Source organism: Podarcis raffonei, chromosome 3 (assembly GCF_027172205.1).
Source record: "Podarcis raffonei isolate rPodRaf1 chromosome 3, rPodRaf1.pri, whole genome shotgun sequence".
Lineage (NCBI taxonomy): Eukaryota > Metazoa > Chordata > Lepidosauria > Squamata > Lacertidae > Podarcis > Podarcis raffonei.
This window is the reverse complement of record NC_070604.1, coordinates 49,165,463-49,189,647: the sequence shown is the minus strand read 5'-3', so window position 1 is coordinate 49,189,647 and position 24,185 is coordinate 49,165,463. Positions and strand designations below refer to the sequence as shown.

Sequence of the window (24,185 nt, the reverse complement as noted above, 5' to 3'; positions counted from 1 at the left end):
CATCACTACTGGGAAAACCGTAGTTAAGGATAATGCATACAAATAACACACAATATTTGAAGCAGAAATATTGCCAAATATGAGCATATGTGAAAAATAGAAAGATAACAGGAAAAACATGGGAAATCTGTTGCTTTGGGAACAGTGCATTCTGGATTCTCAGGAATTGCTTGGTGGACGAATGTTGCCAGCTGTGAACGGCTAGATAACGGCTCCCTCTGTAGGACTGAGATTGCTCAGTGTGTTGAATGAGGGCCAGAATTTTTACTTGTAGTGAAAAAATTGCCTTAGAATCTTTGCTGAAGGACTGGATAAAAAAAAACAATAAAAAAGAAATATTGGCGCATGGTCTGAAGAGATGTGTTTGGGACTTAAAAACACAAGATGAGGCAATCCCCTTTCTCAGGTAAGATTGTCATTTAAGTGATTTGAAAATATGCAAGGGCAGAATTACACCCTTGCTCGAGGGATAACATCTGAACTTTTTGTTATGACTGTCATGGTAGAATGCTCTCTCCGGATACAGAAACTCTTCTCTTTCCACAGTTCTTAATCTCGGTCTGCTGGTTTAGTGGTTTAGTGGCACTTAGTGAACATGAGTTTGACCAGCATGAGTTTGACCAAACTGCGGGAGGCAGTGGAAGACAGGAGTGCCTGGCGTGCTCTGGTCCAGGGGGTCACGAAGAGTCGATCACGACTAAACGACTAAACAATAACAGTGAACATAAGACAGGGCGTAACCTGTCTTCCCCAATGAATGTGCACTCGTTTCGCTTAAATAACTTCATTTTGAACAAAAGCCCTCTACGGCAAGGCAAAACTTAACTGATGCACCCTTGAACAGCTGAGGGTGAGGAAAGCCGGCATTTTGAGTTTCCATTCCGCCCCACCCCTCACGGGCGGAACTTGTCTGCTGCGGAACTGATTTGCAAGGCGGCCGCGAGCTGCCGGACGACGAAGGGGTGAGCACGCAGAACCGAGGTTGCCGCTTGTTAGGAGCGCTGCAGCTCATTACAGGCTCTTCTTTCCTGCCGCTGAAGCTGTTCCTGTTCCTGGAGTGGCGGGAGGGGGGCGTCAGAGGAGGCTGCACCGGTACCGGCGTCTGTGCTCTCCGCCTGGGCAACCAGAAACGAAAAGGCTCCCGCCGACTCCGCTACATGGCAGGGAACTTCTGGCAGAGCTCGCATTAGTGAGTAGCTGTTTTCACTGGTCTGGGTGCATCTAGGAGATGGGAAGCGAAAGCTGTGCCGGATTACTGGGGCGGGGAGGCACAAATGGCGGGGGGGGGGAAGAGAAAAGGCGGGCGAGGCAAATTCCCCCCGCATGTCCTTCATAGGTAGTAGTCGTTGGAATATTGAGTGCAGCGAATATTAGGCTTTGCGGGTGGAAGGGGTGTGCCTGGACGTTGAGGCTTTTGGGGAAAATATGAATTCTTACACTGTTATATGTTTGTATGGCTTTATGCCAAAGCTGTTGTGGGTTTTCTTCTACTGGCTGTAAGGACGAAATTGGCTGTGTGTGCTGTTGTGTTTTTCCAGATGGAAAATCCCTTATAGAGAGTCATACAAATCTATGGTGCGGTGTGTAAAGTTCTGGCCAGCTTGCCTCAAAAACTGACTTTGTAGGGTTGGAAAAGGTCCAGAGAAGGGCACCCAAAATGTTCAAGGGGATGGAGAATCTCCCTAGGTGGAAAGGTTGCAGCATATGGGGCTTCTTAGTTTAGAGAAAAGGCCAGTAAGAAGTGACATGGTGGAAGTTCATAAGATTTTGCATGGTGCAGAGAAAGTGGATGGAGAAAATATTTTCTTCCTTTCTCATGACAGTAGAACTTGCGGGCATCCAATGAAGCTGAATGCTGGAAGATTCAGGACAGATAAAAGAAAGTACTCCTTCACGCAGCACATAGTTAAACTATGGAACTCGTTCCCCCAGGAGGCAGTGATGGCCACCAAACTGGGTGGCTTTAAAAGAGGATCAGACAAATTCATGGAGGAGAAGGCTATTAGAGGCTAATAGCCACAGTCTGAGGCAGTATGCCTCTGAATACCAATTGCTGGGAATCGCAGGTGGGCAGAGTACTGTTGTGTTCATGTCCTGCTTGCAAGTTTCCCATAGACACGTGGTTGGCTGCTGTGAGAACAAGATCCTGGTCTAGATGGGCCATTGGCCTGATCCAGCAGGCTCTTCTTGTGTTCTTTCATGTGGCATTGATAAGGCGGCAGCTCATGTAGGGCAAGGTGCTTTTGACACAGTAAAAGTGCTGCCTGCTGTATACTACATAATTGAGTAAAGACCCCCCCACCCAAGAGTTTTGTGGAGCTAAAAAACCTAACAAACTATTGATGTCTTTTATTGAACCATCCTACTAGTATTGCTTTATGCACACAGTTTTTTATTTTCTATTTTGGTTCAAATGGAAAGGCAACAAGTAGTTATTTAAATTTTGGATGGAAACAGGTAATGAGAAAAATGTGGAATGTTCTGATATCTATTTAGTGTTTACTATGAGGAATGTTGTCCATTTAAATTCATCATTTCCCCCTCCTTTCTTCAAATGCTTTCGTATCTGCATACTGTATCTGTGCACAAGTGAATATTGTACTACCTCCCAAGAATTGGGTTGCTTATTCCCTACCACCTCCACCTACAAGGCCTTAGGTGAATAGAGCATTGTGATACTATGAGGCTAGAGAACCTTCAGCAGATAACTTGAGGGTAACCAACTTAGTGCCCTACAGATGTTGTTGAGCTCCAACTTCCATCTACCCAAGCCAGCATGGTCAGTGGTCAGGGAAGGTGGGCGTTGTAGTCCAGCAACATCAGGAGGCCACCATGTTGGCTACCCTTGAAATAACTGAAAGCTTGTAAAAAAATATCCATGGTGAAAAGACTTGACTCAGGTTCATAAATTTTTGACAGAAAATGAATGGGTATCTTTAGGATAATGCAAACTAGCAATTACAAATAGGAGAAAATTTCACCTGGCTGGAGATAATTCTCAGTATTGCAGCAGTCATTTTATCCTTCTTTGCCCACTTTTTATGTGTAATCTACCAGCACCTAAATTCTAAATGTGTTTATTTGTGAGAAAGTCTGATCTCAAAACCCAAAACAATATATGTAAACACATAATTGAAAACCATGATGATGTTGAGATACTTCTGGGACAGGTGCCACAGGCAGAGAGGCCGGATTGAATTTTTAGGTGTATGCATGCTTTGCATAGCATTTATTTATTTAAATTATATTCTGCTTACTAACCAGAGTTCTTGAGGCATCTAGGAGTATATTTAAAATACAATAAAATAGACAGAAAGTTACTAGGGCAGAACAAAAACATATACAAGTTTCTTCCTCATTCTCAGATACTCCAGATGCTGCTCTGCAGCTGAATCTCTCGGCCCCAGCAGGCCTCAGAGGAAATTTCTGCCGAAGCATGTCACAGATTGGGGCTTCCTTGCTTGGCTACTGCTGCTGTCTCTTGCAGCTGCTGGCTCTTGTGGTACATGTAAGAGGTGCTGGGGGAACAAATTAGTATGGCTCTGAATACCTAGGAAAGTTTGTGGCTTTTGCATCAGGCTGTGTAGTAGAAGCTGAAATGTAGGCTACTTTCTATTTGTGGTACAATGGCCTTCTGTTTAGTTGGTATAATCTAACTTATACTGAAAGTTGTCTCTTCTCTCTCCACTTTCTGTGTAGCTTACAATGGATTTTGGATAAGCAAGATCTGTTGAAGGAACGCCAGAAGGACTTAAAATTTTTGGCAGAAGAAGAATATTGGAAGCTGCAGATATTTTTTACAAATGGTAAAAATGGTTTCACTTTTAACTTAGCCCACTGTTTCATACTGTGTGTGTGATTAATTATTTTTGTGTTAATATCTTAAAATACACAAATTCACCATAACTTTTTTTTTAGAAGAAACATTCATTAGGTACCTAGTGACATGAACATGCTCCCCCAAGAGACCTTATCTTTCCCCTTAAATATAGCATTCAGGTTTATTTGTGGTTTCTTGTTTTTGGCATTATGCATATGTTTTCATCCTGAGACCTTGTGGATGTAAGGAATGTGTTCTAACACTGAACTTTGGGCATCTACTACATGTTTATTTTTATGTGACAGTCCTTCGGGTCCTGGTTTAAAGGCAATAACATAATGCCTAGTTTGTATGTAAAGATGGCACTTGCAGGCGAGCTGAAACTGACAGTCCAGCCTTTACCGTGAGGTTATTCTTCTCTTGGTCTTTCACTTTAATAGTCCTTCTTAGGATCCTCTGCAATTCTGAAGACTTGTTGGAAACTGATAAGAGACTTCTCTGCATTTAACTTGGATTCAGCTTGTATGATTCTTCTTTGGTGTAAGGCCAGAACATGGTTTGGACTTATGCATGTGTGTGCAAATGTTGCTGATGATCTTTCTTGTCATAGATGCTATCTGTTAAGTAGTGGCTTGTTAAGCCTGCCTAATGAATTTTTTTAGCTGCAGTAAGATCTGCACTGTGATCTATTGGTTCTTAGCTTGTTTTCTTAGCCACTGTAGCAGATCTGTGTAAACTTAATATGGGAAAGAGAGGTAGTATGTTAGAAACTGCTATGGCCGGATGGAGAATATTTGTATAGTGATTTTTGTGTCGTGATATTTGGATATCATGAATGTACTCATGAATGTATACAGCATTTATTCATGGTGTTACAGTGCAGCATCAGGTTGATCACAATTGTAATGGTTGTTCCTTTAAACATTAATCATGTACAAATGCCTTGCTTGGCAGTCAGCCTTTAAAATCTGTGCATAGTTATGTGAATCGGAATGGCATAACTTGCAGTGCTGTTTTAAAATGGCAGGATAATGATACAGCATTGCCATGTTCAGATTATAAATGGATGAGGGCATTCAGGAAAAATACCAAGTAATCACCTTATGTTTCATTCCATCATTCTGTCCTTCCACCTCTGCTCGGGATCCCAGACGGATGCTTCTAACATGCTTGGCACATCTCCTTTGCCTGGAAGGCCAAATAAGAGCTACCTGCACAGCTGACACCAGGGCTGCCTCTTGGCCAACTGGCAGGCAGAGCTTGTGATGGAGCAGCTGACTACTTCCTCTAGTGTCTCTCCCCCCTGCATCCCACTCCTTTCCCTAGATTAAATATGTCATACTTCAAACACCTGCTGCCCTGCCAAATTCAGCAACTATGTTGTTATTGGCAGCTTCATTCATTGGACAAATAACATCAGCGTTGTGATGTGGTTAAGCATTGTAGGCTAGAGGTGGCTCGTTTTTTGTTTCTTTAGCTGAGGGCTTACGGATCTCCAGAAGGCATGTGTGATGTAATTGTAGGAATCTAGAGTAAGTGATTTGAGAGTTGCCTTTAATTGTACATCTTAGAGCAAACTGTTGCCTTCACTGTATGGAGATGTCACATGCCTCTTCTTCTTTCATGGAGCCATCTTTAAATGTTGGAATTAAGTGCCATCTGACTGTGTTTGAACTAGTTTGACTTAGTGGGTAGCATGCTACACTTTGATCTAGAATCACCTTTTAATCCCTCAGGTAGTTGTGGGGAAATCACTGATCCAGTTCAGCCATACATTTTCAGGCTTGCTAAATTTCAGTTTAGCAGCCAGAAACAACCATTAAGACCACATTCCCATTTGTTCCTTGGTATGTCTGAAACAGAGACCTCTGGTTTAATGTCAGTACCTGACGAGGATATTAAATAATGTTTTATATTATGGTTTAGCAGTCTAGAAAATGTATATATGAACCAGGCAACTGTGCTAAGGTCTCAATATGTAAAAATATGATTGATGTATCTTTTAGGGTTCCTGAGAGGATGACTTGGTTAAACTTGACAACTCTTTACATATTAAGGCTGCAGTCCTACGCATCAGTAAATTTCATGAAATCATTGGGGCTTTGAATAAATGTGGATAGGATCTGATTGTAATGACAGTGTAGAAATGTTGGCATACTGATTGTTTCACAGCACCAAGGGAGATAACCTTCACCACTTCTGATAAAATGCAAATTGTACTTTAAAAATCTTAACTCTGTTTCGTTTTTGTTTGTAAGTTATCCAGGCTTTAGGTGAACATTTGAAATTAAGACAACAAGTTATTGCCACTGCCACTGTCTACTTCAAAAGATTCTATGCCAGGTAGGACCACTTTAGTATGTGTGTGTGTGTGTGTGTGTGTGTGTGCCTATATATATATATATATGTGTGTGTGTGTGTGTGTGTGTGTGTGTGTGTGTGTGTGTTTCCTTTTTAAACAGAATTCAAAAGTTAACAGATAAGTTGGTTTGTAGCCATTTCCAGTGGGTACTGTTCAGCTGATGAAAGGCTTTTGTAAGCAGAATGGGAAGGGTAGCAATTTTCAGTTATTACATCCCACAATGCCATGGTGCCTCTGTAACAGCGATCCCAGATGCCTTCATCTGCCCCAGCTGTAATAAAACATCTCTCCCATATTGGCCTCTACAGCCACAGCAGGCGATGCAACTCTCTAACGGTTTGACTTTACCCCCAGTGGCACACTCTTCCATTGTCTCCTGAGACAGATGAATGCCAACACAACACACACAGTCTCTCTCCACCTGCTAAATATGCTACAGAGGGTTGGGAGACCCTGCAAAACAGATTTAGAGGGGTGGGGGCTGCAGGAGGGAAGGCAAATAGGTAAAAACTGCTACCTTACCCATTCTGCTTATGGAAGCCTTCCTGTCAGCTGAGTGATACCATTCAATTCAACCCCATTGTCCAAATATATGCAAACCTTTTATTTTTTAATTTAATTTTATTTATTTAATAAAATTTATACATTGCTTGACTATAAAAAAAAACAACCTCAAAGCAGTTTGCATTATTGGTGGTAACTTTTCTAAAAAGCAGTGCTCTAGGTGATTTGCTCTTTCTGCCTTCTTAAAATCATGTACTGTAACTTTTCAGATATTCCCTAAAAAGTATAGATCCGGTACTAATGGCTCCTACGTGTGTGTTTTTGGCATCCAAAGTAGAGGTACGTAGAGCATATTTTTCTGTGCGTGCATAAATTTGGTATAAAAAAGAGTGGAATTCGTTTTTAACCCTAAAGAGAAAAGTTAAATTGGAGCATTTGGTGGCTTTGTTTCTCCATGTCCTTCTGGGAGAAACAGGAGCTCTATTATTCAATGCTGCATCACATTTTCAAGAGGGGGAGGGTTTCTTTTGTTGTATGTGTTGTTGTTTAACCTTTAAGAAGAAAATCAATAAAGATAAATTTAAAAAAGAAGATCCAGTGGTGGTGATGAACTGTAGTTCATTACCATTCTAATCTGTCCTATTGGCTGAGTTGCTGTCTTGTCTTCTCAGTCTTTATAGATTCTAGGATTTAGTAAAGTGCATAGCATTTCTCCCACCAAGGGGTTTGTGCCCTTCCCACCATCATTATTGGTGTTTGACTGTTCATACATTCAGAATAAATGGTGACCCTTGATCACACCATGCTTCCAGTGCTACAGGTTGCTTTTCTTGCCTTGTGGTTACAGAAGCTAGGTATGAGGGCCATCTTGGCAGCTGCATTGCAATTGAAAGATATTCTGCTGATGGGAAAGAAAAGAGATTCCTTCTCTGACAGGCTTCTTTATTATTTTCAGCGTTGTTGTGACTATAGTAGGGTGAGGTGGAGATGAACCTTTTTACACCTGTTCACCATAAGCAGCAGTGGAGCTGGGCATGGCTGGCCTCGGATTCTGTCAGCCTGTCTTGGAAAGTGCTCAGCATTTGCCTACAAGCCTCTCAAGAGAACCTTCCTTTCACCCATCATAATGACAGGCAATTTGTCACAGTGTGTTTCTAGTGTGGAATACCTTCCAGTGTGACTTCTTTTTTTTCTTTTTTTTTGCTTTAGGAATTTGGTGTAGTCTCAAATACAAGGTTGATATCTGCTGCTACTTCTGTATGTAAGTGTAAATCATGTCCTTTTCTGCTGCTTTATCATAGGTAAAATAGTCATCATAATAGTTATAGATTAAATGTTGTCTTTTTCATAGGAAGCTGTGCATAGCTTAGAAACTTTGGGGATTAAATAGTATAACTACCTGAGATAAATAAAACAGATTAAGTATTAACTGAAATCAGTTTTCAATCTCAGCAGCAGCAATGAAAATGAATTTCTTTATCCATAGTATGTTTGATACTTGGTTAAAGTCTGTCTCCCCTCACCCCTCTGCTAAATAGATATTTGCACATGCATGATATTAGAAAACTAATTTCCAGAAAGTGGTAAATGCTTCCATACCAGTAGATAATTTGGTCAATTTGTAAGCTTTCAGAGGCTGGTAAACATTTTCTTTTAAAAAGCCATACCAACTTACTTTTCAAAGTATATAAAATAAATTTCAAAACCTATTCTCACCCACCTATCCTTTGCTTTGGTCATTGCAATATTATTTTATTCACATTCTTTCATAGTAGTTTTTTATTGTACCTGAATTTTGTCAGGTAATCTCAAAAGTCCATATGCTCTAATATACATAGTTTCCAGGTGCTTGAAAATGTAAAACAATGCATCCAATATCTAGTCTTGTGAGATTTGTGAGTTCAATGAAAAATAAACATGGTGGTTTAATTTGATCCTCTTTTTAAAAAAAATTCTTGAATTCTTTTAATTGCAGTGAAAACTAGGTTTTCGTATGCCTTTCCGAAGGAATTTCCTTATAGGATGAACCATGTAAGTAACCCTGTAGTGATATAGTTTGCATTAGCATATCATCTCTGAATTAGTACATTGGCACCTCCACCAAAAATAGATTTATTTGAAAGTAAGCTCCACCAATTGATAAGTGGAACTTACTCCCTCATGTGCATCACTTACGTTGCCCTTTTGTAAATGGGTGCAACAGTTGAACTGGTGTCTAATAAAATGTATTATGCACAAAATTTCATTACAATATATTGATGAGTGGAATGGATTTACCGAGTCTCCAAAGGATCTGTGTTTTCCCTCCTTCCTTTTAATGTGAGCAGTGTGTTTGATATGATTAACTTATTTTCTATTTTTGCAGATACTAGAATGTGAATTCTATCTCCTAGAATTAATGGTAAGTTCATCTGTTTACCTCTGCATTGGCTTAACTTTATACGGCTTTCCTATTTGTTAAAGGGGATGAAATGAGCTATTACTCACAGCACTTACCTTTAAATAGGCAGTATTGTCCACACCTCTCCCCAGTTGCACTGCAAGGCCCTAAGAAAGGAGCATTCCTTTTTATAGTTTAGTAGTTCATGAAAGCTAACCAGAAGTTAAGAATAGAGTTGCACAAATTGCATATAAAACCCAAATATTTTCTTTGTATAGATATTTGAATACATTATATTCAGTTTGTAAGATATACAGTGGTACCTCGGTTTATGAACTTAATCCGTTCCGGAAGTCCATTCTTAAACCAAAGCCGTTCTTAAACTGAGGTGTTCTTTCCCTAATGAGGCCTCCCGCTGCTGGTATCTTTCCACCCCACCATTCGGATTTCGTTCGTAGACCGAGGTAAAGTTTGCTAACTGGAACACTACTTCCGGTTTTGCAGAGTCCGTATACCAAATAGTTCGTAAACAGGGCTGTTCTTAAACTGAGGTACCACTGTACTATAAATACTTAACCACAGGTGTAGGTTCAGGGACCCATGTCATGTTCTTACATCTCATAAGTACTTCTCTGGAAATGTGTGTACTCTTGGCTATTTTAAGTACTGAAAACTGCTCTTCCAATCAGTCAGCTAACCAGTACAGGCAGCATAGCTACTCTATTCATCATGTTGGTCAGACAACAGGCAGTATAATACTCTGGACTCCACCCACCTTTAGCTTTGGCCCTTCTCACCATTGGCAAGTGGCCTCTGTCAGATTACCCTTGACTTTTAAAAACTCTGTTCTAAGGTGTGCTTTGTGGTTAAAAATTCTGCCTCTTTTTAGTGTGGTTTTAAATATATAGCGCCTTTGCACATTGCATCTCTGTTCTGAACTAGTGGAGGAGGATCTTCCTCCTACAGTCTCTCTGACATAATCCCCCATTTATATTACAAGATGAGAAGCGAGAACTTACTTGAATTTCAAATTAGTGCCAGTTATTTTGGCAAGCTTTTAGTTTATGCAGTTTTAAACACAGGTTGTTATTTCGCAAGGTTCATTTTCCTGTGAGGTATTTAGGTTTGTGGGCAAATAAGGTTTTTGTTGGCTGCAGTTGTGTCACTTTGTGTCTCCGAGGCAGATAGTCTGATAGGCAGTCTGTCAGCTTCTACAGAGAAGTATTCTAAAGAGACTACTGACCTCATTTTGACAGAATAAGGGTGCTGCAACAGTAACATGTTGAAAAGAAGGCAGGAAGCACCTAAATTTGTAAGTCAGATGTTTTGAATTCCTGCTAGTGACAATGAGCTTTGTGCTGCGCTTAATTTTAAATGGCCTTTTAAAATCAATCTTTCCAGGACTGCTGTTTGATAGTATACCATCCTTATAGACCTCTACTCCAGTATGTGCAAGATATGGGCCAAGAAGATATGCTGCTACCCCTTGCCTGGTAATAAATATAAAATGTTTAAAGAGTGTGTTCATCTGAGGAAGAGTACAAGATTAAATACAACAACGGAGGTGAAGTCTGCTAACTGACATTGCAGACGCTTTCCCCAGTTTGCCAAAGCCATGTGAGCCAATATCTAGACATTTTCCTGGGGATCAGTATTAGTTTAATACATACTGGAGAACACATGGAACCAGTTTGTTTTATTTGCCACCATTGGATTGTTTTACATATGACCTGTACAGCCTTTTCTTCAAAACACCCAAGGGGAACACATAGTAATTAGATACTCTGATTACTATTTTATTTATTTAGTATATTTATCCCTGCTCTTCATGGAACTCAAGGTGGCTTCAGCAAGGTGCCTGCCCTCAAACCATCCCTAACCTTGTCTTACAGTAGGAAAGATGACATCATATAATGTCTCTGAATACAGATCTATTACAGTTGTACCTTGGTTGTACCCTGGAACTTGGACGTTTTGGCTCCTGAATGATCAAAACCCGGAAATAACTGTTCCAGTTTTTGAACGTTCTTTTGGAAGCCAAACGTCCGATGGGGCTTCCGCAGCCAATCAGAAGCCGTGATTTGGAAGTCGAATGCTTTGGAAGTCGAACGGACTTCCGGAATGGATTTGGGAAGAAATTAAACCAGTGTTCCAAACTGCAATGTGTATATAATGATAACCAACATCCTGATTTCAAACAGAACGTAAATGTTTAAAGGAGAAATAAGCTGGTGTGTTTGTGGCATATTACCTTGACTCCCTTATGTGAAGAAATGAATGGCAGCATACTGATTGGTTGCTTTTATTTGTGCAGGAGGATAGTGAATGACACGTATAGAACTGATCTTTGTCTGCTGTACCCTCCTTTCATGATAGCTCTAGGTAAGTAACATGTTAAAAAGTGCTTTATCGCTATTTGAATGGAATGATTTGGTACAGAGTTCCACCCATGGCCATCTTCATATAAGGTCTGGTGTTGACGTCATAGCCTCAGTTTCATTTTTTTACTTAGTAACTGAAATGCTTTTATGGTGTTAATTTAAAAAAATCTAATGGAGCAACTAGGAAACAAAAGTTAAATGTACATGTTAAGTGTCAGCAGTGTGAAAAGTATCTAGAATGGCTTGATGGAAAAATCCTCTCTTGAGAGGTAGACAGTGGTACAAAGAACATGTTCTGGAAATGTCCTTTGCCATTACTAGTATGTTACCCATCATTCTGCGAGTATTGTTATCTAACCTTATGCAACATTTGTTTCCCTTGCAGCTTGTCTACATGTGGCTTGTGTTGTCCAGCAAAAGGATGCTAGACAGTGGTTTGCTGAGCTCTCTGTTGATATGGAGAAGGTAGATACATTTTCTTTCCTAGGTACAAATTTATTGTGTAATGGGAAAACATGTATGCTAGCCACATGTCCTCATGTAAAGTGGTAGCTTCATAGGACCAGGTATTATAATCATTTCTTGACAATGCTTGAACACCGGACTAGCTTCTGGTCATTTTGGGGGCAGACTTCATGGTGCATGTGCTTATTTTCAAAGTCTTATGTGTATTGGAACTGGGCTGATGTAAATCAAATGAAGGCTGTGTTTATTTTCTCTTGAAATTACTGACCATTCAGCTAATTTCCTAGTGCACTGATCTCTGAGTATAAACTCTGTTATGCTCTAAGATCAAAGCTCATGTTAATTCCCAGTAAAAAATCCCAAATAATCCCAAGTACCAATGTCTTAAGATGTTGAATGTTTTAAAGTAGGCTGAGAATTTGTCCTTCCCCACCCCCAGTGGGTAAAATATTGCATATATTATTACTAAATTTAAACAGACAGAGGTCCTATACAAGGGTAACAGAAGACTTAATATTTTCGGACCTATTCCTTGTATATGAAGTGTGTGCCTATTGCTGACAGACACATAGAAACATGCCTACGTTTTGTCATCTAGACATATTTTTGTTTAGATTTTAGAAATAATCAGGGTTATCTTGAAACTGTATGAACAATGGAAGAACTTTGATGAAAGGAAAGAAATGGCTACTATTCTAAGTAAGATGCCTAAACCAAAACCACCTCCAAACAGGTAGGTGTCTTCAAACTTTGTTTTCTCCTTGTTGTACTTATCTATCCCTGTTTCTATATCTGTCTATATCTATTTCTCTTTATCTGAAGAGTGTATCCAAAGTGTAAACAAGAATTTTAACAATATTCCAGAGATCTATCAGAATGTATTCCTAGTTGCTAGAAATTTGATAGTTCTCAGGTTAACAGTTACACAACTTCCTGCTTTTCTTTTGTGAAATTACCTAATAGAAATGAGTTACCCGTATTTTTCGCTCTATAACACGCACCCGACCATAACACGCACGTAGTTTTTAGAGGAGGAAAATCCGTAGGCATGCCACCCGTAGGCATTCCCTCCATAACACGCACAGACATTTCCCCTTACTTTCTAGGAGGGAAAAAGTGAGTGTTATGGTGCAAAAAATACGGTAACTCTCCAGAATTGTGTAGGCATAGGCAACCTCCTTCTGAATCTTCAGGGACTATAACAACCTTTATCAATGTTGTTTGAACATGATGAATGGCTGTGCTTGAACATAATGCTTTAAACTGTGGTTTTGGACTGTTAGTCATTGGATGTTTGTAAACTGAGTGACATTGTTCCTTGACTATCATATTAAAGCTTTTTGGTTTGCAGGGATCTTTTTACCAGGCACATTGTCTGCTTATAACAAATACTCAGGATTAGCACAGGCTTACTGGCAAGGGGTTGGTGGATAGGTTGTTGTGATTTTGGATAAGATATACATAACCTTTGCCCCTTGCAACTCTGGTTATGAGCTGAGTGTGAGATCATTGTGTGGGCTAAATTCTATACCTGATTTTTGAAAAACAAATGTGCATTTCAGGAACAAATAATTTTTTTAATAACCACACTGCTCCCTACCCAGGCAGTTGTTGGCATAACTAAGTGAAAGTATGAAGACAAAAGCTACAAGGACTCAGAAAACTTTTTTTTTTTAATTTTCTCAGTCATGATTTAAGCAAGACTCACAATTTATAGGAGTTTGAGGCAAATTTCCGTGGTGCTATTTACATTTTGCCACTTGCACAGGCTCTCCTAGAATAAATTCTTGTATGCTCTCACATGAAGTAAATGTAATTAAAGAGCTGCATGATGATTGACCTCGTCCATTGTGACTTCTTGTGCTTCCAAGATTGTAGACTAAAGACTGTAATCTCCTGCCTTGTTGTTACATTAGAGATGCCTTCATGAAATGAATTCACACAAGTAAAAGAAATATTTTTAAAAAAATATATCCATATTTGTTTGTTCTGAACAGTGAAGGCGACCAAGGTCCAAATGGAAGTCAGAATTCTAGCTACAGCCAGTCTTAAGTCATTCCAAAGAAACTCATTGTGGACCACTTTGGATTATGTCATGATGGATTTTTTCTTGTGTGGAAGACATGAACACAAGGTTTCAATAATGTCTTTTCAGAAAGAACTTGAAGAATGTTTCTGTCAAGCATATTGAAAACTTTTCCATAAATACACACCCATTTGAACTGTGGCACTAACACATTTAACACCACTTCTCAGTCTCCAAACAAGTTGAAAGTCTGGATAAAGCTAGAAAAAACATGATTAACTTCAGTATGGACAGCATTCAACACTTTAGTTGTTGTTTTTTTAAAAAATGAAGAGTTAAAGAATCTGTTATCACGAAGCTGGGTGAGTAACTGGATCTTCTTGCCCCCATACCAGTTTGACCACAGGAGGTGGCTTGAAATGTTGGATTTGAAATCCTAATTGACCAGGTATATACTCTAAATGCTAGTGAATATTGTACAAGAAGGAAAATGCACTTCTTCAGTAAATTCTTGAAAGGAAAAGACTCCTTAAACAAAGAGTAAGATAGTTTTGCATTCCTCACCTGAAATTTAACAAGACAGTCTTAGTCTGTACCTATAATTTGCTAGCAGAAATTGAAATCCAGTACCCAAAAAAGTGCAATATGTATAATGCAAATTGTGGCTGTTGTAGGGAGGAAAATGTCAACCTTTACAAGTGCTAAACTATTAAGTCATACTTTGCAATCCAATCAAGTTGAATAATATTTGAGGTAATGGTGGATGTGTTGTGTGCTATAGAAGTTAGCTTGCCTTCATTGTTACAAATCATTCATCGTAACAGAGGCTTCTTAAGAAAGCAGCAAGTATTCAGATGAAAATAAAACTTACTCCGTAGGAAACTATTTATTAATTACTGTAAAAATTTTACTAGAGAGGCTTAATTTTTTTTAAACCACAGGGCCATATCCTGTGCTCCTTACTCAGGCACACCTTCCACTGAAAATGGGATTTGCTTCAAAGCCTTTAGATTTTAATGAACATTATGCACACACAATTTCATAATGAAGTAAGTGTTTGTTATCCTAAAACAAAATCAAATAAAAATAACTACTGGATTTCAGTCTTAGGTCTTTTTTCATCCCAGAGAAGAACTTTAAACTGGTACAAAACCAGAGGAATGTTGGTTTGAAGAATCTTGTCACTTGGTGCTTGTTCTAAAACTTGATTTTTTAAAAAGCAGCAGTGCCTGCTTCTACTTGATCTGTCATTCAATTAAGTGTAACCAAAGTGTTTTTGTATGCAAGTGATTGGGCTCTTTGCACTTAACTGTAAGTTATTTTTATAAAGCGTGTTTGGATACTGACTTACGAAAACACTTCTGTGAGAAGTGATGTGTTTCTGGCCTTTTCATACTCTCCTTATTTGTTCTGCTTATTTTGTTGTCTTGTTCCATACCCGTGCTAACATGATTGGTTGAAGACACCTTGTCCTTGGCCGTATGGAAATTAATTTTGTTCCCCTGAGGGTTTAAACTTTATTTGTAATATGAACTAGCTGGGTAGGAATAAAAACAAATGCAAATTGACAACTTTGTCTGGTTCTTTTATTCTGGAGTGATAAATAAACGATACAAATAAATCAAGGTGGTATTGCAGATACATAAATAAAGAATGGAATCAGGATCCGCTGAAATCGGTGGAAGTTGTTTAATTGGAAATATGATTGCATTGTTGATTTAACTGTGGAATAGTAATAGGTTATGTAGATGTAGCATATTGTATTCATACTATGAGCACTTCCCCTGTTGGATAAAAACATGTTTCCACACACTATTACTTCCACGAGCATTTATTATCAGAAAGCAAAAAGCAGGGCTATACAAAGAGTCAAAGACTTTAAAAGCAAGAAGAAGAAACCAAGGTTATCTCTTACATGCTGGATAAACATTTGAGCTCTGTTTTATGTGCAGGAAAAACTACTGGGAAAATTAGCTAAAGTTGTTTGAAGAAAGTGTCTAATTACTAATTTTAAAATGCACAATTTTAATTTGAAATCACGACTCACCAAAATTCAGTTAGTATGTAAGAGTTGAAATTAATTGCAGTGTTAAGAGAACAACCTGATTATTATTTAGGCTATTATATTGATCCATTGCAAATTTCATTCAAATAGCAAAACTATTTAAGAGGAAATATTCAAATTTTGGAGAAGATATTTCCATAATGGGGAATAGCCTGGTTGAATATTCAAAACAGGTATCAGTTCTTTCCTGCTGTGTAACACAACCAATATACTGCTATACAAAATAGTTCCTAAATCTATATAGATCCTTACTAAAAGTTAGCCTTCACTCTGTGTACTATGAGGATACTGAATAGGTCACTATTCCTGACGTCATTTCCCCGCAGAAGATTCATACTCAGCCCATTCCTTGAAGCCACCAGCATAATTCTGAGCTCTGCAAGCACATAAAGTAAGCATCTTAACATTTCACACTGTACAAAGTATTTTAGTTAGTTATCCTTTCTCTAAAACATACTGGCCAGATCACTGATTTGCTCAGAACTCAGTGGGCTCAAAACTTTACGGGACTGTTAACCTTCTACATCCAAATTCAAAATACTTTCTGCTGCATTCTCTGGTGTAACAATTATTATTTAACAAGACAAGGAAACAAAGGAGCATGCATATGATGTCTTCCTCAAACAACACAACCCACAATAGCCTCTTAAACAAATAGTTCATTTTGCAAAACAGATACAGTTTTATTGAGTAAAAACTATTAATCACACCACCGGATTTGGCTGCAGCCCATACAAGATTTTTAATTCTGGTTTTTGTCACAGCAGCCAAAGGTATTAAGATTCTGCAGGGTCCACACAGAACCTTTGATGTAGCAAAGCAGAATAAGGTATCACCTTAGTTATGTTTTTTAAAATCACAATTGGATTTCCTTTTAAGAGGAAAGCTGTGAAATGGCAGGTGGCAGTTTTAGATTGAAGGCAACAACTGATTTACATGCGTCCAAGGCGGCCCAGAAGTAGCTGGAAAAGGGGGCAGAAGAGGGCCTAATGGGCTTATGCATGCTTCATTGTTGCATGTGATGATGACCTGAAAGGCAATCCCCACACAAATCAGGGGTTGCCTCTATTTCCATGTATAGTGGTACCTCGGGTTAAGTACTTAATTCGTTCCAGAGGTCCGTACTTAACCTGAAACTGTTCTTAACCTGAAGCACCACTTTAGCTAATGGGGCCTCCTGCTGCTGCCACGCCGCCAGAGCACAATTTCTGTTCTCATCCTGAAGCAAAGTTCTTAACCTGAAGCACTATTTCTGGGTTAGCAGAGTCTGTAACCTGAAGCGTATGTAACCTGAAGCGTATGTAACCCGAGGTACCACTGTACTATCTTCAAGGAAGATCTGTTACTCTATGCAGGGCTGTAGCTAGGGGGTGGTGAGGTGGGCCCCCACCAAGGCTGCAGGTGGGGACACACAAAATCAGCTAAAAAATGTCCATAAATATGTCTATAAATAAAAATATTGATTATTGCCTCATAAGAAAAGGTTTTAAATAGAGGGTGAATTGAATGGGCAGAGGAGAGGTGGAAAGAAGAGCTAATTTGTCCATGGCTAGGGGGCGCAATCTGGACGGTTTTGCCAGGGGTGCAAGATCACCTAGCTACGGCTCTATAGCTATATTTACTGCAAATGGAGCCCTGTGAAAAATACATACACTTAGAATTAAAGATTCTGGGAAGCTGCTGAGGACAGAGATTAGTGTACCAGTACTGAGCTGAATGCCAGTCTTTCTATACATAAAAAAAATCCTAGTTATCTCAAGCTGTCTTCATTTCAGCAGTCTAATGTAGGTGTTGTGTGTGACATTTTTTGTTGTGGCTGTTAAACGATTGGCTGCCAGGAATCCTTGACAATCTATTGCAAGTCACTCAGAGTGCTGCTAGTAGATCCTGATCTATGTTCTGCCCACCACTGCTCTAGGCGGTTTGCTGTCAGCCTACATGCACGAGAACATTACTTTTTGTTATTGCTTCTACGGAGTGAAATGCCTGTAGCATTCCAAAGAACTTAAAACAAGCTGACCTAGTTTTTTTGTTTTTTGTTTAAAGGACTAGAGTGACCGGTCCTGCTTCAGCCTCACTGACTTGCACAAATAGATGGCACAGACTACTTGCAACTGTAATGATTAAAATTTCATGGCAAGGGTGATAAGTTTTGAATGGCAGGAGACAAAGGTTCCGGTTTGCTTCAGTGGTGCCAGGCCTAGGTCTTCACTGAGCAACAAGTTACTTAGAAGCAAAGATCAGGGTCATGGAATGAAAAGCTATTGATTCACCACACTTTAGAGTAGAACATCAGGGTAAGTATTAAAGCAGAGGTAGAAGTCAGTAAAGATACATTTATGCAGTTTGTCCCTGAGTATATATACTCACCTGCTGAAACCCAGAGACTTTGCAGCAGCTAGAGCTTGTATGCTTCTCACTCCTGCCATACAGGAAAACACTAAAATGTCTGATTTAGAAGGCATATCTTGATTGTATATCTCCTTAAAATGTACCGGTTCCATCTGCAAAGCTTCCACAACCTCGCCCACTACAAAAACAAAGACTGACTGTTGAATTAAGCAGCTGACTATGATGAATCATTATAAAGCAAGTAAGTGCAAAAGGTCATAAAATCCACGATACGTGGGTGAACCTTACATATCTCCTGTTACATAGGTAAAAGGTTTTGAGCTAGCTGGCCTTGTATTTCCTCCTCACTCCGCTCATGACCGGGAAGTGTGGAAGCTTACATGGAATGCTGATGGATCCAGGAATTTTCCCATACTGCTCAATTTCCCATTTTTCTCTAACATCAACAAGCAAAATGGCCTTGGACTGCAGCAACTCCTTGAGTTCTTTGTAGGAGACCTTATCTTTAGCAGTGCAAAAACGGCAAACAATCACGTCTGGCTTTTCAGTTTTTAGATCTGTAAAGAGAAGAAGCTATTACTCAAGCAAGCAATATTGTCTCTGGACCATCATTTCTCAAATACATCTACTAGCAACTTCTAATGTTACCAGTGAGCACAGTTTATGCCAGTGGCTTTATAGGGCAGAGCTTTCCAAACTTTTCATGTTGGTGACACACTTTTAGACATACACACTGCAGCTGACACACTATGTCATGACACACAGTATCCTCCCCCCAAAAATATTGCATTGTCAAATGTACTCATAGATTTTCATAATTTCTGTATCATTAGAACTCAGGATCTGACAGTGAAATTGAAAGGGAGTAGTAGACTCAGAAGAGAAAGTGTTTCATCAAACAACACATCATGTGGTATAGGCCGCTGGCCTACACACCATTTTAAAGGTGATTAGGTTAAACCAGATGAGGGGTTATTAAGAGTGGCAAAATGCTTTTTTTGTGTTTTGCTGAGAGTTGTGAAACTCTACAGGTTCAGAGTATTTTTATAGTCCACAAAACCACATGCTATAATAAATTTGTTAGTCTGGACTTACTGTGTGGTATCTTTAAAATGTTTTCCTTTTAGGGAGAAGAGGGGCCCCAACCACCCTTGCTCCCAGCCTGGCACAAAGCAGGCTTGGATTCCAGCCTCTCCCTCCCATTCAAGAGGAGATATAGGGAAACAACCAATGCAATGAAAGATATAAAAACAGCTTAGAACTATTCTCCCTAAGTGTGAAATATGTAGTTGCTACTTAACTGTGGAGCACAAACCCACAAAGCCCCATTGTCACATCACCAGGTCTCTTGTGACATGTGGGTGTGCTTACCCTTCTCTTCTGATCAGTTGTTGTTGTTGTTTAGTCGTTTAGTCGTGTCCGACTCTTCGTGACCCCATGGACCAGAGCACGCCAGGCACCTCTGTCCTCCACTACCTCCCGCAGTTTGGTCAAACTCATGCTGGTAACCTCGAAAACACTATCCAACCATCTCATCCTCTGTCGCCCCCTTCTCCTTGTGCCCTCCATCTTTCCCAGCATCAGTGTCTTCTCCAGGGAGTCTTCTCTTCTCATGAGGTGGCCAAAGTACTGGAGCCTCAGCTTCACGATCTGTCCTTCCAGTGAGCACTCAGGGCTGATTTCCTTAAGAATGGATGCGTTTGATCTTCTTGCAGTCCATGGGACTCTCAAGAGTCTTCTCCAGCACCATAATTCAAAAGCATCAATTCTTCGGCGATCAGCCTTCTTTATGGTCCAGCTCTCACTTCCATACATCACTACTGGGAAAACCATGGCTTTAACTATACGGACCTTTGTTGGCAAGGTGACGTCTCTACTTCTCAAGATGCTGTCTAGGCCTGTCATTGCCCTTCTCCCAAGAAGCAGGCGTCTTTTAATTTCGTGGCTGCTGTCACCATCTGCAGTGATCATGGAGCCCAAGAAAGTAAAATCTCTCACTGCCTCCATTTCTTCCCCTTCCATTTGCCAGGAGGTGATGGGACCAGTGGCAATGATCTTCGTTTTTCTGATGTTGAGCCTCAGACCACATTTTGCGCTCTCCTCTTTCACCCTCATTAAAAGGTTCTTTAATTCCTCCTCACTTTCTGCCATCAAGGTTGTGTCATCTGCATATCTGAGGTTGTTGATATTTCTTCCGGCAATCTTATTTTTTTTTTTCAATATACTTTTTATTAGTTTACAACAAAAATCATACATTTTTAGCCAAATTTTCACAAATTACACTTTTGAGACTTCCTTCGATTTTTCTGGTAATCATCCATATATACTCCTAACTATAACGCATTTCCTTTTTTGCATTGCCTTTTAACTTTCACCTTTACCAATATATATTTTCCCAAACAATACATCTTAACCTTTACAGTGCTTCTTGAAACCCCACTAGCGTTGTTTGTGGATCACATAGATTTTTCAGATAATCTACAAACTTCCCCCAATGTTCGATGAACTTTTGATTTTTAAAATATCTTATTTTTCCAGTCAGTTTATCTAGCTCCGCATAGTCTATTAGTTTCATTCTCCACTCTTGAATTGTCGGTGTTTCTTCCTGTTTCCACTTCTGGGCTAGTAAAATTCTTGCTGCCACAACTGCATACTGGAATAGCTTACAGTCTTTCCTTCTTATCTCTTTTCCCGTGATTCCTAAAAGAAAAGCTTCTGGTTTCTTGACAAAAGTATATTTTAACATTTTTTTTAATTCATTATATATCTTCCGGCAATCTTAATTCCAGCTTGGGATTCATCCAGCCCAGCCTTTCGCATGATGTATTCTGCATATAAATTAAATAAGCAGGGAGATAAAATACAGCCTTGTCGTACTCCTTTCCCAATTTTGAACCAATCAGTTGTTCCATATCCAGTTCTAACTGTAGCTTCTTGTCCCACATAGAGATTTCTCAGGAGACAGATGAGGTGATCAGGCACTCCCATTTCTTTAAGAACTTGCCATAGTTTGCTGTGGTCGACACAGTCAAAGGCTTTTGCATAGTCAATGAAGCAGAAGTAGATGTCTTTCTGGAACTCTCTAGCTTTCTCCATAATCCAGCGCATGTTTGCAATTTGGTCTCTGGTTCCTCTGCCTCTTCTAAATCCAGCTTGCACTTCTGGGAGTTCTCGATCCACATACTGTTTGAGCCTTCCTTGTAGAATTTTAAGCATCTTCTGATCAGGGAATAACTTAAATATATAGCATCTGATCTGATATTGAGATACTACTTCCTCCTTTAAAATTTCCTACATGCAAAATCATCAGACCTTTGTCCCCAGCTGCTTTACAGAGGCATGAGGTCATTACTCTTTTACAAAGAAAGAATGAGGCCAAAATATAGCATAGGCAACTTTGCCCAATTTCTACCCCCCCCCCTTTCGGAATAGGAAGCTAGATCTGGAGGCTGCAATGGATCTGTTTCGCAAGCAGAGCCAAACGTCCTAATCCTAAGATTAGGATTGAGAAATGTTCCACTAATGAAACATAACTGGGTTAGGGGGCACATTTTATGGTCAGGGATGCCGTACGGAATGACAGACTTGTAGAATTGGTAGGGGTCACGAGGGGCATCTAGTCCAACCCCGTGCCATGCTGGGATCTTTTGCCCAACGTGGAACTCGAACCCTAGACCCTGAGATGAAGAGTCTCATGCTCTACCGACTGAGCTATCCCAGCAATCAGATCTGCTGAATTATGCAAGTGCGGATCTGATCTTACACTCTGATGCTTGCGAATGTCAGACTATGCTGTCGGTTCGGTATAGGGAAGGAGAGATGCTTTCTCCCCACCCCGCCCCGAAGCGCGCGCGCCGGCGTCTCCCCTCTCTCCCCACCCGCTCCGGGGCACTTACGCGCCGGACTCCGGAAGGGGCCACGGCCTGCTCCCGATTCCGGCCGCAGAATGGAGCCGCGACCGTGGCTCCCTGCCAGCAGGCTCTTTCCTCGCCCGCCTCTCGCACTGACCCCTGTCCGCTTTGCTGTCAAAAGAAAGGTCGCCCGACCCAGCCGGCTGCAGCAGCCCCACATGCTGCCCAACGCGGCTCAGGTATCTGCGCGTTTTAACATGTCTCCTCCCATTCTTGGCCGGGCTTCCCAAGCTATAGCAGGCCGCGTCGTTTGCCTGTCTTTTAGTCTGTGTTTTCTAGGCGCTTTGCACCAGAAGCTGCCACCCCAATCCTATGCCCATTTGCTTAGAAGCCTCCTGTAGGGATTACTCCCGAGTACACAAAAGACATTTAAAGTGCACACCACACATATCTCTCAAAGGAACTGTACTTTACCTCTCAGAGAACTACAGTTCCCAGCACACTTAACAAACTACAGTTCTCAAGGTTCTTGGGAGTGGGGTGTGTGCTTTAAACGTATGCTGTTTAAAGTGAGTCTAGAATTGCATGCCAAATAAGCACTTCTGTTTTCTTCTCAACCCAGCGGAACGGTTTCCCTACCTCTGAAGGTTGTGGACTCTCCTTCCTTGGAGGTTTTAAGCAGAGGTTTGATGGCCATTTATCATGGATGCTTTAGCAGAGACTCCTGCATTGCAGAGGGTTGGACTAGATAGCTCTTGGGGTCGCTTCCAACCCTACAATTCTGATTCTATGAGTCATATTATGTTAAGACCACTTCCTTTTCTCTGGATGCGCCCCTCAGGGTGCCCTCAGTTTTCCCTTTTCTGCACAATTAAGAAGTTCTTTTGTTTATGCCCTCGTTTCACCTCAAAAGGATATTGTAGGGCTGGAAAAGGTGCGGAAGAGGGCAATCAAAATGATCAAGGGACTGGAACAACTCCCCTATGAGGAAATGATATAATATTTGGGGCTTTGTAGTTTAGGAAAAAGTTTAGGAGTAGGCGGGGACATGCTAGAAGTGTATAAAAATATGTATGATGATGATAAAAGTGGATAGAGCAAAGCTTCTTTCATAATTCCACAATCAGTGAAGTGGAATGTTGAAAGATTGCTGGGGAAAGCATTCTACTCCCCCCTTACCTTCATTTGATGGTACAAGATTTCAAGTATTACTATGTTTTTAAAAAATATACTAACAAGTGTAGAACTCTATATTCACCCTTGGGCTAGTCTTGGGGAGCAAAGATCACTCCTATACTTGAGCCTTCCACATGGCAAGCCTTGTGCTACCAGCTGAGACTACAGACTGGTGATTCACCCGGTAGCATTATTTATGACAACATTCCTTACACAGAAATGCTTCAAATTATATTGCTTTATGCAAACAAATACTTTTAAAACCTAGCTGAGGCTTATTCATTCACATGAAACCTTTTTTATTTTTTGCTAGCAAGTTTTCTATAAAACAGTCATGGGTGCAATTTTCCAAAGTGTCTTTCTGTGTACATCTGTAATGAAATGTGTATTGTTTAAAATATATGCTTCACAATATTTTGAAAGGCCTTTAGCAGCCAGCCTTGTGGCATATGGTGGCTTTGCATTTCCACATGCAAGACCTATCACTGGTACAAACCAGTCATGTCATACGATAGCTAGCTACAGTATGGCACTTCATATACAGTTATCTGATCTCTAGCTGAAGAAACAGAAGGTAACATATTTAGAGATTAAAGCAAACATTAAGAATTAAGAGCCTCATGCTCCAGAGTAGTCCCAGAAACAAATGATCACATAGCGTTACCTCAGTACAGTGCTAAACTGAGTGGCTTTACAATTATAATGATAAGCAATTACCTGCAAACTGTTCCACCACAAGCTTTATTTATTTGAGGCTTCCAGACTAGAGGTTGCTGTGGAATGGGCTACTGTGATCTACGGAA

At 40.2% G+C, this 24,185-nt stretch overlaps 3 protein-coding genes across 5 annotated transcripts in view; 2 read left to right on the top strand and 1 right to left on the bottom strand.

Moving 5' to 3' along the window:
* The first annotated feature begins 994 nt into the window (after window positions 1-994).
* Window positions 995-15,509, top strand: CCNC (cyclin C). Of its 2 annotated transcripts, none has more exons than XM_053381532.1 (12): window positions 995-1,189; window positions 3,700-3,806; window positions 6,079-6,163; window positions 6,956-7,025; window positions 7,896-7,947; window positions 8,662-8,717; window positions 9,052-9,087; window positions 10,468-10,559; window positions 11,381-11,448; window positions 11,833-11,912; window positions 12,527-12,645; window positions 14,068-15,509. In XM_053381532.1, the coding sequence occupies exons 1-12, from the start codon at window positions 1,158-1,160 to the stop codon at window positions 14,144-14,146; spliced, it is 876 nt and encodes a 291-aa protein (XP_053237507.1). In that variant the 5' UTR covers window positions 995-1,157; the 3' UTR covers window positions 14,147-15,509. The 2 variants fall into 2 exon arrangements, with proteins under 2 accessions (XP_053237507.1, XP_053237508.1); XM_053381533.1 differs by having other exon boundaries at window positions 999-1,189; window positions 13,910-15,509.
* On the bottom strand, window positions 15,508-22,426 carry TSTD3 (thiosulfate sulfurtransferase like domain containing 3). Its single transcript, XM_053381534.1, has 4 exons — window positions 22,252-22,426; window positions 18,736-18,912; window positions 18,374-18,533; window positions 15,508-16,379 (listed from the first exon to the last, which is right to left on the bottom strand). Exons 1-4 carry the CDS (start codon window positions 22,424-22,426, stop codon window positions 16,316-16,318), a joined length of 576 nt encoding a protein of 191 aa, XP_053237509.1. The 3' UTR covers window positions 15,508-16,315.
* USP45 (ubiquitin specific peptidase 45) overlaps window positions 22,355-24,185 on the top strand; it is a 54,744-nt gene continuing 52,913 nt past the window's right edge. For both annotated transcript variants that reach the window (XR_008329473.1, XM_053381528.1), the window contains exon 1: window positions 22,355-22,445. The gene's annotated coding sequence lies outside the window, so the exon portion shown is untranslated. The remainder of the gene's footprint in view (window positions 22,446-24,185) is intronic.

Excerpts from the sequence above, each read along its gene's own strand:
- CCNC (XM_053381532.1), top strand. The coding sequence starts at position 1,158 with ATGGCAGGGAACTTCTGGCAGAGCTCGCATTA. Across the intron at positions 6,164-6,955 it reads TTCAAAAGATTCTATGCCAG|ATATTCCCTAAAAAGTATAG; the intron begins GTAGGACCACTT and ends GTAACTTTTCAG. Across the intron at positions 11,913-12,526 it reads TCTCTGTTGATATGGAGAAG|ATTTTAGAAATAATCAGGGT; the intron begins GTAGATACATTT and ends ATTTTTGTTTAG.
- TSTD3 (XM_053381534.1), bottom strand. The coding sequence starts at position 22,426 with ATGTGGGGCTGCTGCAGCCGGCTGGGTCGGGCGACCTTTCTTTTGACA. Across the intron at positions 18,913-22,251 it reads CCCCTTCCGGAGTCCGGCGC|ATCTAAAAACTGAAAAGCCA; the intron begins GTAAGTGCCCCG and ends TTCTCTTTACAG. Across the intron at positions 18,534-18,735 it reads TGGATCCATCAGCATTCCAT|TGGGCGAGGTTGTGGAAGCT; the intron begins GTAAGCTTCCAC and ends TTGTTTTTGTAG.